General features: G+C 45.3%; 2 protein-coding genes across 2 annotated transcripts in view; one reads left to right on the top strand and one right to left on the bottom strand.

Annotated features, from left to right (window-relative positions):
• SHLD2 (shieldin complex subunit 2) overlaps positions 1-3,565 on the top strand; it is a 78,939-nt gene extending 75,374 nt beyond the window's left edge. The window contains exons 8-9 of the mRNA XM_060241054.1: positions 761-876; positions 3,169-3,565. Of these exons, the coding sequence (XP_060097037.1) occupies positions 761-876; positions 3,169-3,341 (289 nt within the window). The 3' untranslated portion in view covers positions 3,342-3,565. The remainder of the gene's footprint in view (positions 1-760; positions 877-3,168) is intronic.
• A 5,132-nt stretch (positions 3,566-8,697) lies between these two features.
• The window catches only part of LOC132573544 (synaptotagmin-15-like), a 29,030-nt gene continuing 25,483 nt past the window's right edge, over positions 8,698-12,244 (bottom strand). Inside the window, exons 7-8 of the mRNA XM_060241059.1 lie at positions 11,168-11,347; positions 8,698-9,804 (exon numbers count right to left, since the gene is read on the bottom strand). Of these exons, the coding sequence (XP_060097042.1) occupies positions 9,668-9,804; positions 11,168-11,347 (317 nt within the window). The 3' untranslated portion in view covers positions 8,698-9,667. The remainder of the gene's footprint in view (positions 9,805-11,167; positions 11,348-12,244) is intronic.

Below are 12,244 nucleotides of genomic sequence, written 5' to 3'. Positions count from 1 at the left end.
GGCTGCAACGCCACTGAGGATGTTCTCCGCAGCTGAGAACGAAACGTCTGGAAGGAAAACTTTCTCCAGTAGAACACGGCACTTGAGCCCGTAAGATTCTACAAACCCTAATTATATATATGTGTGTATATATATATTCCAAAAAACTAATAAAATGTTAATTATGAAAAAAAAAGAAAGGCTTTCAGGATAGAAAAGGGCGGCTTTCAGGCAAGCTCTTAAATGTAGGCTCTCTCTTTTTAGAAGCGAAGCCCTGAGCCCGCCTAGCGGGGAGGGCGGGATATAAAAATAAAATATTATTATTATTATTATTATTATTATTCTTCCCAGTGGAGATCCAGAGGAGCTTCTGTCATTCTCCTCTCCCTTGTTTTATCCTCACAACAACATAGAGAGGTAGATTTCCTGCCTCTCCAATTTTCAAGCAGTCCTTGAGCCTTGGATTTGTGTGTGTTTTAAGATTCTCATAAGCAGAGATCTCACATTTTCTTTTCAGCTGAAGCGGAGGTGGCAGGAAATAATAACCGTCTCTTTCTATTATCCAGAAGCGCATTTTGGCTGCTCGTTCAAATCCGGCCCTTCTCACGCAACCGTTCAGTCAAGTCTAAAGAAAACAAAATTTCCTTGCCACATAACAGGAGCTGGCTGAAAGTGATAATATCCATAATTATCTTAATCCGTAAGATTTAAAATCATAAGAAACGCCAAACCGTTAGACATGCATGCTCCCATAAGGCTCTCATCCTGTTTCCTTCCTCAGACCCGCGTTGATGACGGTAGAGGATGGGGGATATGACGTCCCTGTGCGTGTGGTGCCAGACCTGATGGAGAAAATATTCCTCAATATTCCCGCAGACTGGCTGAACAAGACCATAGGTAAGGCTCTGGGAATGTCTCTGAGGAGACAAAACAGGTGGCCACGGGCTCCAGACTACTCAGACGGCGATTATGTGAACTGGCAGTTGTCCTGCATTTCATCCTTTTGCTTAACATTTCTTAAAACAGTCAACAAGAGAGGTCACTTACAGGGTTATCCTCGTGGGGGAAGTATCCGTGGTGACAGGCATGGCTGGGGTTTGGAGGGGTCTTGGAAGCACTCCCCTCCCTCTTCTTCCAGGGCAAATTTTACGTATCTTTTTTAGCTCTATCAGTGCCAGCAACTCTACCTTCAGCACCCCCTCACACACACTTGCACAGGAAACGGGAGATCATCCCCAAGATCCTGAGATGTTGCCTATAGATGGGTCAGGCCCCTCTCCCAGACTGTGTGCTTTGGTAGATTCCTGACCATGCCAACCAGACTTTAGAACTCAAGCATACGCTCTTTCGGAGGTGTCGCACAGGTTAGCATAGGTTATGTGCTTAAGAGAGCTTGTGGAATTTATGACAGTTGCTAAGCCCCTGGTTCCAGTCTCATCCACACCCATCTGCAGTACAGAGGTGGCGGCATACACCTTCCTCACCAAGCCATTTCAGCAGTTCCTGGTAATGCTTTCGAAGCACTTTGATTGTTCAAAACACCCAGTGGAAGTGCTGCCATTCATGGCATTTTAAATGCCAGACGATACAGGGGAGCCACATCTGTGCTGCCGAAGATTCAGATTTGGGGTTTTTTTACAGTCCATGACCAGATCCAGCTGACAAAACTGAACATTAGCAGGTATACTAGCAAACAAATTCACAGGGCTTTTTTTGTAGCAGGAACTCCTTTAGCAGGTATACTAGCAAACAAATTCACAGGGCTTTTTTTGTAGCAGGAACTCCTTTGCATATTAAGCTACACCTCCCTGATGTAGCCAATTCTCCTGGAGCTTACAGTAGGCCCTGTGAGCTCTTGGAGGGTTAAAAATTAAAAGTTCCTATTTAAATGTAATAATAAAATGTTAAAAAAACCTAGATAGAATTATCTATCTAGATAAACTAGATAGAATTGCATCATTGAGGGAAAGATAATATATAAAATATATAAGTAATAGCACAGATAACCATTTTCCGAAGTGTTAAAGTAAGTCTATCTTCAGTAAGCAGGATTTTTCAGCTTTTGTTCTCCTCCAACATGGGATCTATAAAATGTTTCAAGATTCCACTATGAAAGGCACAGATAAAATAATAATAATTATTATTATTTTGCTGAGTGCATTAGCAACTTCACATTTTGATGTATTTGAATGGCATTTGCTTTTTAATTATAAGATCTCTGCAGTTCTGTAGATCCTCATACTCAAAACAGTCTATTAGCTTATTACAGTCACGGACCATCAGAAAAATATAGATTCTCATACAATGTCCCCCTTTCACCCTCCCCGGCGGAGCGCAGGAACCTAATGTCAGAGGCAGGCTTTGCTTCTGCCTCACAGCAAAGTCTGTGCTTCTTGTTTCAAACGTTTGTCCAGTTCTAAAATGGTAGATGTGAAAGGACCGTCTTGTCCAGGATTTACACAAGACTCTCCCACATTCAAGAAAAAGGAACTGGGGAGGACTTCATCTAAAGAAAAGGAGTTTTGTGTATAATTTCCCTGCATTTCTCAGAGGAGGTGTGTCCAGAGAGAAGAACTTTTCTTGGGGATACAGCAGAGAGGTGTCCTAATGTTGGCCATGTCATTCTTTGGTGTTAAGTTTGCGGACTCTTATCCGGGAGAACCGCGTTTGATTCCTCACTCCTCCACTTGCAGCTGCTGGAATGGCTTTGGGTCAGCCATAGCTCTAACAGAGCTGTCCTTGAAAGGGTAGCTTCTGTGAGAGCTCTCTCAGCCCCATCCACCTCACAGGATGTCTTTTGTGCGGGGAGGAATGTAAAGGATAAGAAGAAGAAGATTTTGGATTTATATCCCACCCTATACTCTGAATCTTGGAGTCTCAGAGCGGTCGCAATCTCCTCTACCTTTCCCCCCCCACACAACAAACACCCTGTGAGGTAGGTGAGACTGAGAGTGCTTTTATAGCAGCTGCCCTTTCAAGGACAGCTTCTATGAAAGCTATGGCTGACCCAATGCCATCTCAGCAGGTGCAAGTGGAGGAGTGGGGAATCAAACCCGATTCTCCCAGATAAGAGTCCGCGCACTTATCTACTACACCGAACTGGCTCTCAGGATATTGTGAGTCACTCTGAGATTCGGAGTGAAGGGTGGGATATAATTCTAATAGCTTTTTCTTCTTTATCTTTTGCAGAGCCTTTCTTGGACACCACCTACGGCATGATTGTAGCAGACCTGTGCCATTCTCTGGTCACAGACACTAAAGCATCCTATCTTTTGGAAATTAGGAGCCATTTTGTTCTGGATGAAAACAGCTGTCCTTTGGAGAAGAACTTCCACCTGCTGCGTTTGCATATTGATCTCTGATTTCTTAACAACACTGATCAGCCGGCTCCCCCCAAACAGCGAAAGAAAAGCCTGAGAAAATATTTTGAAATGAATTAATGAAATTGAAATTTTGTTTTCCTAGTTAAGTGCATCAAATCTTCCAGATTTTCAGTTTTTATTTGTAATTATTTATGAATCATAATTATTTCTATGCAAGATCTTCCCATCAAATATTAATAAAATGAATTTTTATGACCAGAAAATTCTCTCTTCTGTCCTTTAGACATCAGAAATTTCCCAGAGATCGATTCATGTTGAAGTATTCGGAAAGCACCGCCAATATTTTTAATGTCCTGCCCATGAAATCTTTCCCGACTCTGCCTCCTCCACCTTTTTTCTGTCAATCCCTATCTCTATCTTGGTCTCGTTCTACAGAGATTTGTAATGTTTACTTTGCAATTGGCCACTAAACGTTCAAACACATTGCAAAACAGAAGTACCAGAATTCTGATCATTTTTCCGTGAAGAGCCTTTCATCTAGTGCCCACTGAGTGCAATTTTACCTATTTTATTAACAAGCCAAATAAAGCTGTTGACTCATATCAGAGGAGTCCTACCAGAAGTCCTCCTCCTCTTGGATGAGAATTAAGTGCCATTGCAGAAGTGCATACGTATTACAAAACAAACATTCCTTTTCTGTGAAAACTTTATTTCAAACCAGGGAATGGAGCACCTTGGTTCTGTTTAGTACACAGAAGCAAAGGAAATCTGGTAAATAAATGGAGAAAGCACCAAATCCACTTATTGGACTTTCTTCCTTGAAAAAGGAGATACGATGGACAAAGCTACACTACAGACTGAGGATAGATCCAAGCGGGCAGCCGTGTTGGTCTGAAGCCGTTAAAGTGGGAGTCAAGCTGCACCTTTAAGACCAACCAATTTTCATTTAGAACGTAAGCTTTCGTGTGCTCTTAAGCACACTTCATCAGACAAGGAATTTAGCACATTCCTTGTCTGATGAAGTGTGCTTAAGAGCACACGAAAGCTTACGTTCTAAATAAAAATTGGTTGGTCTTAAAGATGCAACTTGACTCCTGCTTTGTTCAACTACAGACTGAGGCTCAGAATCGCAATTGTATCTCCTGACCAGTCCTCCCTCTAAGCCGTGGAGTCTTGTGAGCGAAAATTCTACTTTGTGAGCTGCTGCCGTCAAAATTGGGAGCGAGCAATTCGGTTGCTGCGCAAATTCAGTTTTCTCAGGGGCCGTCCTTCCTGAACTAAGACAAAAACATGTGCGTTAGCTCAGAGTAACTCAGCTAAGAGGGAACATTGCTCCTGAGTCCTTTAGTTTTCTTCACAAGATGCTGGGGGATGGCTGGGTTTAGGACAGTGATGGGAAGTTCTTATCTCTTCTGCCTTGTGTAGTTTCCTGTATGGAAATACCACCCCTATGCCAAATAGTCCAATAGGTTGCTAGTGGAATGCTTTCAGACAAAAGCATGCGGCCCGAAGCCAAATCAGGCCCCCAGAGGACTTCCATCTGGCCCCCGAGCTATTGGCTCTTGTCTACTTCCTTCTCCCCCTCTCTTGCTTCGTTCTGCATCTCAGCTTGCCTTGCAAGGCTTGCTCAGTTGCATAGGAGCTACAGAGCAAATCCTCTTTTTTCTCCACTGGGTGAGTCAGTCACAAGTTCTTTCATCTGGGAGAACAGGGTTTGATTCCCCACTCCTTCACATGCACCTGCTGATGTGACCTTGAGTCAGTCACAAGTTCTTTCATCTGGGAGAAGAGGGCTTGATTCCCCACTCCCCACATGCACCTGCTGATGTGACCTTGAGTCAGTCACAAGTTCTTTCATCTGGGAGAAGAGGGCTTGATTCCCCACTCCCCACATGCACCTGCTGATGTGACCTTGAATCAGTCACAAGTTCTTTCATCTGGGAGAAGACGGTTTGATTCCCCACTCCCCACATGCACCTGCTGATGTGACCTTGAGTCAGTCACTAGTTCCCTCAGAGCTGTACTCTCAAATCTGAGCCTCAGATAACTGCTGGAGGGCCTTAGGCAATTATCTCCGAGTTGGGCAATTCCTAGGGATTTCGGAATGAAGCCTGGGAACAGTGGAGTTTGGGGAGTGGAGGGGGCTCAGAGGGAATGTGGTGCCATAGAGTTCACCCTTCAAACTTGTCATTTTCTCCAGGGAAACATCTCTGTAGTCTGGCAATACGTTGTAACTTTGGGATATCTCCAGGCTCCACCTGGAGCCTGGCAACTCTCTAAGGCCAAACCATTCCTCCAAACATTTTACTATCCCACCGATCGCTGCCTGGAATCTGTGAGAGACTGGTCCAACTCCTTTATTGGTTTCATCACATGAAATGTGTATTTTTAGACGTGGCACAAATACGGGAGACCCAGCACGGCAAACCTACTACTTTCCAAGCCTTAATAGCATTTATTTTTCAAACAAATACAATATATTACAGATCACAGGAGTCCGTATGCTTTATTTCAAGTGACAATCAAATGCATTCACATTGACGGCTAGATTCCTAAAGGCAGAGCACAAAAAAGGTCTGACTTTTATTTCTGTTGGCTCTCCCTCAAAACTCCTCCATTTCCTGGAAAATCTAAGAACATAATTGCAGTTGATATTTCTTAAAATACAGAGAAAATTAAGGAAGTGGGACGCAGTCTCCGCGTCATATTTCCTGTTCATGTCCTTGGAGAGATTGCAACCTTATGCAAAATTTAGCCAGTCTAAGCTTCTTGTTGTTGCCCCGTGGCGCAGAGTGGTCAAGCTGCAGTACTGCAGTCGGAGCCCTCTGCTCACGACCTGAGTTCGATCCCAGAGGAAGCTGGTTTCAGGTAGCCGGCTCCAGGTTGACTCAGCCTTCCATCCTTCCAAGGTTAGTCAAATGAGTCCCCAGCTTGCTGGGGGGGAAGTGTGGATGACTGGGGAAGACAACGGCAAACCACCCCATAAAAAGTCTACTGTGAAAACATTGTGAAAGCAACGTCACCCCAGAGTCGGAAATGACTGGTGCTTGCGCAGGGGACTGCCTTTACCTTTTTAAGCTTGTTGGATTCAGTAGCCTTCGACCAGAGTAACTCTGTGTGTAGGATTGCACTGTTAAGTAAAACCACACCGTACCTGCACAGACAGCCCTTATTCTCTCCACAACGTAATAATGTATCAACTATGTTTTTTCATAGTTTAAGTAGGGTTGTCAGCGTCACCAAAAGCTCCAGATGGGGCCTGGAGTTCTCCTAGAACTACCACTAATTTCCAAGCTACAGTTCCCCTGGAGAAAATGGTGACTTCAGAGGACGGTCTGTATGGTATACTCTAGAGTCTAGGAGAAACAGACGTCCCTTCCCAAAGTATCGCCCCCAAATCTCCAAGAATTTCCCAAGCCACAGCCAGCAACCCTAGTTCTATGTGTGATACAATATTCACAGGGCTTTTTTTTGTAGCAGGAAGCCCTTTGCATATTAGGCCACACACACCCTGATGTAGCCAACCCACGGAGAGCTTACAGGGCTCTTAGTACCGAGCCTACTGAAAGCTCCAGGAGGATTGGCTACATAAAGGGTGTGTGGCTTAATATGCAAAGGAGTTCCTGCTGCAGAAAAAGCCCTGAATATTCAGCTAATTATAACATGGGTAACAGATTTCAGCAGATTCTGTGGAAAACCCTGAGCAGTTTCTTCTGGAGCTTGATTTCAGAGGGTATTCATAGTGATCTGCAGTAGAATGCCAAATTCAGGTCCAGATTCACCATAAAAGGTAAAGGTCATCCCCTGCACAAGCACCAGTTGTTTCCGACTCTGGGGTGACACCGCATCACGACATTTTCACGGCAGACTTTTTTACGGGGTGGTTTGCCGTTGCCTTCCCATAGAGACCAACAAAAACTGTTCGTCTCTACAGTGCTAGAGAACACAAATCTAGCTTGTTCTGGAAATTAGGTAGCTTTGAAACTCCTATGACCCAAAGGAGATGAAATTCCATGGTTTACAAAACGGGAACTAGTTTGGGGAGCACCTAGTCCATTCTTCTTCCTCCCCTCTTGCCTCACATTCACCATAGGTTGTATTATATATGCACCAGTGCAAATCTCTGTCATGAAGGTGTGCAAATGGACGGTGGCTCAGTGGTAGAGCATCTGCTTGGGAAGCAGAAGGTCCCAGGTTCAATCCCTGGCATCTCCAAAAAAGGGTCCAGGCAAATAGGTGTGAAAAACCTCAGCTTGAGACCCTGGAGAACCGCTGCCAGTCTGAGAAGACAATACTGACTTTGATGGACCAAGGGTCTGGTTCAGTAGAAGGCAGCTTCATATGTTCATATGTCTTTAAATAGTTGGAAGCAGGGCTTTTTTTGAGCAGGAACGTACAGGAATGAAGTTCCAGGTGGCTTAGTGTCAGAGGATGTGGCCTAATATGCAAATAAGTCCATGCTGGGCTTTTGTTGTGTGAAACATTGGTGATGTCAGAGGGTGTGATCTAATATGCAAATGAGTTCCCCCTGGGCTTTTTCTACCAAAAAAGCTCTCGTTGGTAGTAATCTCTAGTTTACCAGGACCCGTTTTCAGTTCACATGTAACACAATATGAAAAGGGTTAGAGACGAATGCCAGAGACGAATGCCCGGGTTGCACATCAAAGTGTGCAAAAGGCTAACATTTCCTCAACCCGATCCCATCAAATCTTGTACTTGGAAGGCAGACCACCAAGCAACACCCTGCAGAGTAAAGCAAGTAAATAGCAAAGTACCTTTTCATCTTACTTGCCTTGAAAACCCCTTGCTAGGGCTGCTATAAGTTGACTGCAACTTGAGGCCACACGCAGGGTTTAATAACAAGAGAGGGAAGGTGGCGTGGTATAGCCCATGCTTGTCAGATCTCAGAAACTAAGCAGGGTCAGTACTTGCGTGGGAGACCACCAAGGAAGGCTCTGCAGAGGCAGGCAGTAGCAAACCACCTCCGCTTCTTGTTTGCCTTGAAAGTCCCTTGCTGGGGCTGCCAGAAGTTGGTTGCAACTTTATAGCACTTACATATGTAACATTTCCTCTGCACTGGAATTGTATCTGTATCCCAGATATTGCAGTGCTTCTACTTTCTGTATTCCCCCCGCCCCCTCTTCTTTTGACCCTCGCAGTGTACTGAAGAGGAAATCGAGAGGAAGGGCTTGCTCTCTCTCAAGAAAGCTCTAATCTGGGCGCACTGAATTAATTAATGCAGCATCCTGTTGAAGAAGGAAGCCTGTTCTGTTTCAACTAAGCATTTTTGAAAATTCTCTCCATAGCTGGCTGGTGATTTAAAAGGTCACCGGTCCAAATCCCCGACAGGGAGCTGAAATTGAATTGTCTTTTCCGTTGTTGATGCAACCCTGTGTATTGTTTGTGAGCGTAAGACATCATCATACATCGCGTCTGCCGTCTGAGTTTATTGTGACAACAACAACAACAAAAAGAAACGAGATTCCTAGGAACTTCAGAGGAAATATTGAAACTTTGTTCTCGGTGGACATATGCATTTGAAGAAGACGACTGCAGATTTATACCCTGCCCTTCTCTGAATCAGAGACTCAGAGCGGCTTACAATCTCCTGTATCTTCTCCCTCCACAACAGACACCCTGTGAGGTGGGTGGGGCTGAGAGGGCTCTCACAGCAGCTGCCCTTTCAAGGACAACTCCCGCAATAACTGTGGCTGACCCAAGGCCATTCCAGCAGCTGCAAGTGGAGGAGTGAGGAATCAAACCCGGTTCTCCCAGATAAGAGTCTGCACACTTAACCATTGCACCAAACTGGCTCTCACGTACAATAGTACACAGGGGCTCCTCTGTATCATTCCAGTTTTAGTATATTTGCTGCTGAAGTGAGCACGTACATAGCCTTCCCTTCTGCATGCTGGTTCAATGGAGGATAAACCATACCCAGGCATTAAAAGCGATAGCACAAACACTGCAAGCCAATACAGGTTTAGACATACTTCAGCAATGGATTTATGGAGCCTAACATTGTTGGAAAACTCACATCCATCTATCATGCTTGGGTAGACCTTTGGTAAAAGCACATCAGCTTTCGTACTCTATGGCAGAAAGAGAAAGGGGGACACGCCACTCTCTCGCCAATTTAGAAGTTTCCACTCAGCCATTGTGTGGGTCCTGGGCTTGAGATCCAGTTGGGAGGCTGACTTTTCAGAATTGTGGCCAGCTAACCTAGCCACTAAGCTTCTAGAAAGCCATTAGAAACTTGAGTTTATGATACATCCAAGAGACACAACCAAATTGTCTCTAGCACAGTGGAAAGTCTCTCTGATGCAGGCAGAAAGCATCTCTTTTGCAAAGATAATCTTGGTCCTTCAGGTGCTCACTGTAAGTGCGTGCCACCTCTTCACCAGCTCCTTCGGCTTGCTGACCATCTCGTTCCAGTGTTCCAGTTCCTTGCCCCGGGTGTACATGAAGGGCCCAACTACCACCCGGCCCAGTGAACAGATTTCTAAATGGAAGAGGAAATAGCATGATGAAAAGTCAACAGCCATATTGCTGCCAGTTTGCACCCCCAAGGACCGTTTGTACGTAACAAGATGGCCGACGGTGCCATCCTACACAGATATACGTCCTTCTAAGCCCATTGACCAATGGGCATAGAAGGGTCATAGAATCATAGAGTTGGAAGGGACCTCCGGGGTCATTTAGTCCAACCCCCTGCTCAATGCAGGAAACTTACAAACACTTCCCCCTAAATTCACAGGATATTCATTGCTGTCAGATGGCCATCCAGCCTCTGTTTCAAAACCTCCAAGGAAGGAGAGCCCGCCACCTCCCGAGGAAGCCTGTTCCACTGAGGAACCGCTCTAAACTTACAAACACCTCCCCCTAAATTCACAGGATATTCATTGCTGTCAGATGGCCCTCTAGCCTCTGTTTCAAAACCTCCAAGGAAGGAGAGCCCGCCACCTCCCAAGGAAGCCTGTTCCACTGAGGAACCACTCTAAAGGTCAGGAAGTTCTTCCTAATGTTGAGCCGGAAACTCTTTTGATGTAATTTCAACCCATTGGTTCTGGTCCTACCTTTTGGGGCCACAGAAAACAATTCCACCCTATCCTCTCTATGACAGCCCTTCAAATACTTGAAGATGGTGATCATATCTTAGGGTCGCAACTCTTCTTAAGGTGGTGGTGCAAATCTCCTGACCTCATGAGCTGTGTGATGCCCACAGCCAACACCAACAATATACAAAATAGCCAGTTTATTCGATTTGTATCCCGCCCTCCCTGCCGAAGCAAGCTCAGGGTGGCTCGCAGCACACAACAAAATCACAATAAACAATTACATTGAACATTAATTAAACATTTAAAACAATTAAAAAACAATTTGGTGCTAATCACCATTTAATTACAGATGGTGTTCAGTATTCCTAGGCATCCTATAAAGCTAATATATCAGCAGTTTCAGTTAAAGGCTAACGGAAATAATGTTGTCAGAACTGGGCAAGATCCCGCAAGGCTCTGACCTCCTCCAATAGTTGGTTCCACCAATGGGGGCAGCGATTGAGAAGGCTCTTTCCCTAGTTGTTTTCAGTCTTGCCTCTCTCGGGCCAGGGACCGATAAGTTTTGCCTTCCAGATCTAAGTACCCTCTGGGGAACATATAGGGAGAGACGGTCCCTAAGCTAGGCAGGTCCTCAGCCATATAGGGCTTTAACGACCCATCCTTTCTTAACATAATTTCTCAAACTCCTACTAAACCCATCTCCCACCTTCAGTTTTCCCAGTATGCCATCCCTGGTTAAGAAGCTGCGTCCTCCAGCCCAGGACGCCATGATACTCAAAGCACCACTGATTCCATGTTGCACCTTACCCTTTTCCTCACCATTCTGGATCACGGACAGACTTAGGCTTGCCGTGTCCAGCTCCGTCGGGTCAACCTTAAAGCTGAACGTCTCGTTGTACAATGGATCAGGGGATCCGAGGACAGCCGAAGTCCTCTTGCTTTTGATGAACTGATTGTGGTTCATGAGTGACACTTTGACGAACACGCCTGGGGGAAAAAAAGATGAGGTTGAAAATTATCCGAGTGGGCCGGAAGTTTTCAGTGGGAAACAACGCGTTGGTTTCAGTTTGCTTTTAAAAATACGGAGCGCTTTCCGGAAGATGAATCGCGATGCGCTTTTGTTACTGTCCAGCACAGCCTCCATGATCTGAACTGCCAAATCAGAGACCCAGTCAAAGATGTGCGGGGTTTTCACGAAAGCCGACACCAATCTAGTCGGCAGAACTGAAATATGTAGTGACAAATACTCCTCATCATTCACATTCGCCTGTTCCGACACTCTGACTTTAAATGCGAAATTTAAAAATTCAGATGTGAATTCTGTATCGCACAATAAAGGTCAAGGTAGTCCCCTGCGCAAGCACCAGTTGTTTCCAACTCTGGTGTGACGTCGCATCACAATGTTTCAACAGCAGACTTTTTACAGGGTGGCTTGCCACTGCCTTCCCCAGTCATCTACACTTCCCCACCCCCAGCAAGCTGGGTACTCATTTTACTGACCTCGGATGGATGGAAGGCTGAGTCAACCTGGAGCCGGCTACCTGAACCCAGCTTCTGCCAGGATCGAACTCAGGTTGTGAGCAGAGAGCTTGGACTGCAGGACTGCAGCTTTACCACTCTGCGCCACAGGACTCCTGTATCACACAATAGGACTGCTTTATTTATTTATCTGCTTTACATCCAGAGCAGAAGGAGCAGATAATATTAATCTGGGGACGCTTCAAGATTCACACGATAATTCGGGCATGTGTGTCACGTATGACTGAATCCCATCGCATGCTTGCTGTCAAACATTGTCAGCTACCCTAAATATTGCAAGTATGAAGGGCATGACGGGGATTAAGGTGGCATGGCATGGGACTCATGAACAGACGATACTGCCTT

The sequence above is a fragment of the Heteronotia binoei genome, chromosome 6, assembly GCF_032191835.1.
Source record: "Heteronotia binoei isolate CCM8104 ecotype False Entrance Well chromosome 6, APGP_CSIRO_Hbin_v1, whole genome shotgun sequence".
Classification (NCBI taxonomy): domain Eukaryota; kingdom Metazoa; phylum Chordata; class Lepidosauria; order Squamata; family Gekkonidae; genus Heteronotia; species Heteronotia binoei.
Note: the sequence above shows the minus strand (reverse complement) of the source record. Positions and strands in the feature narration are given on the sequence as shown.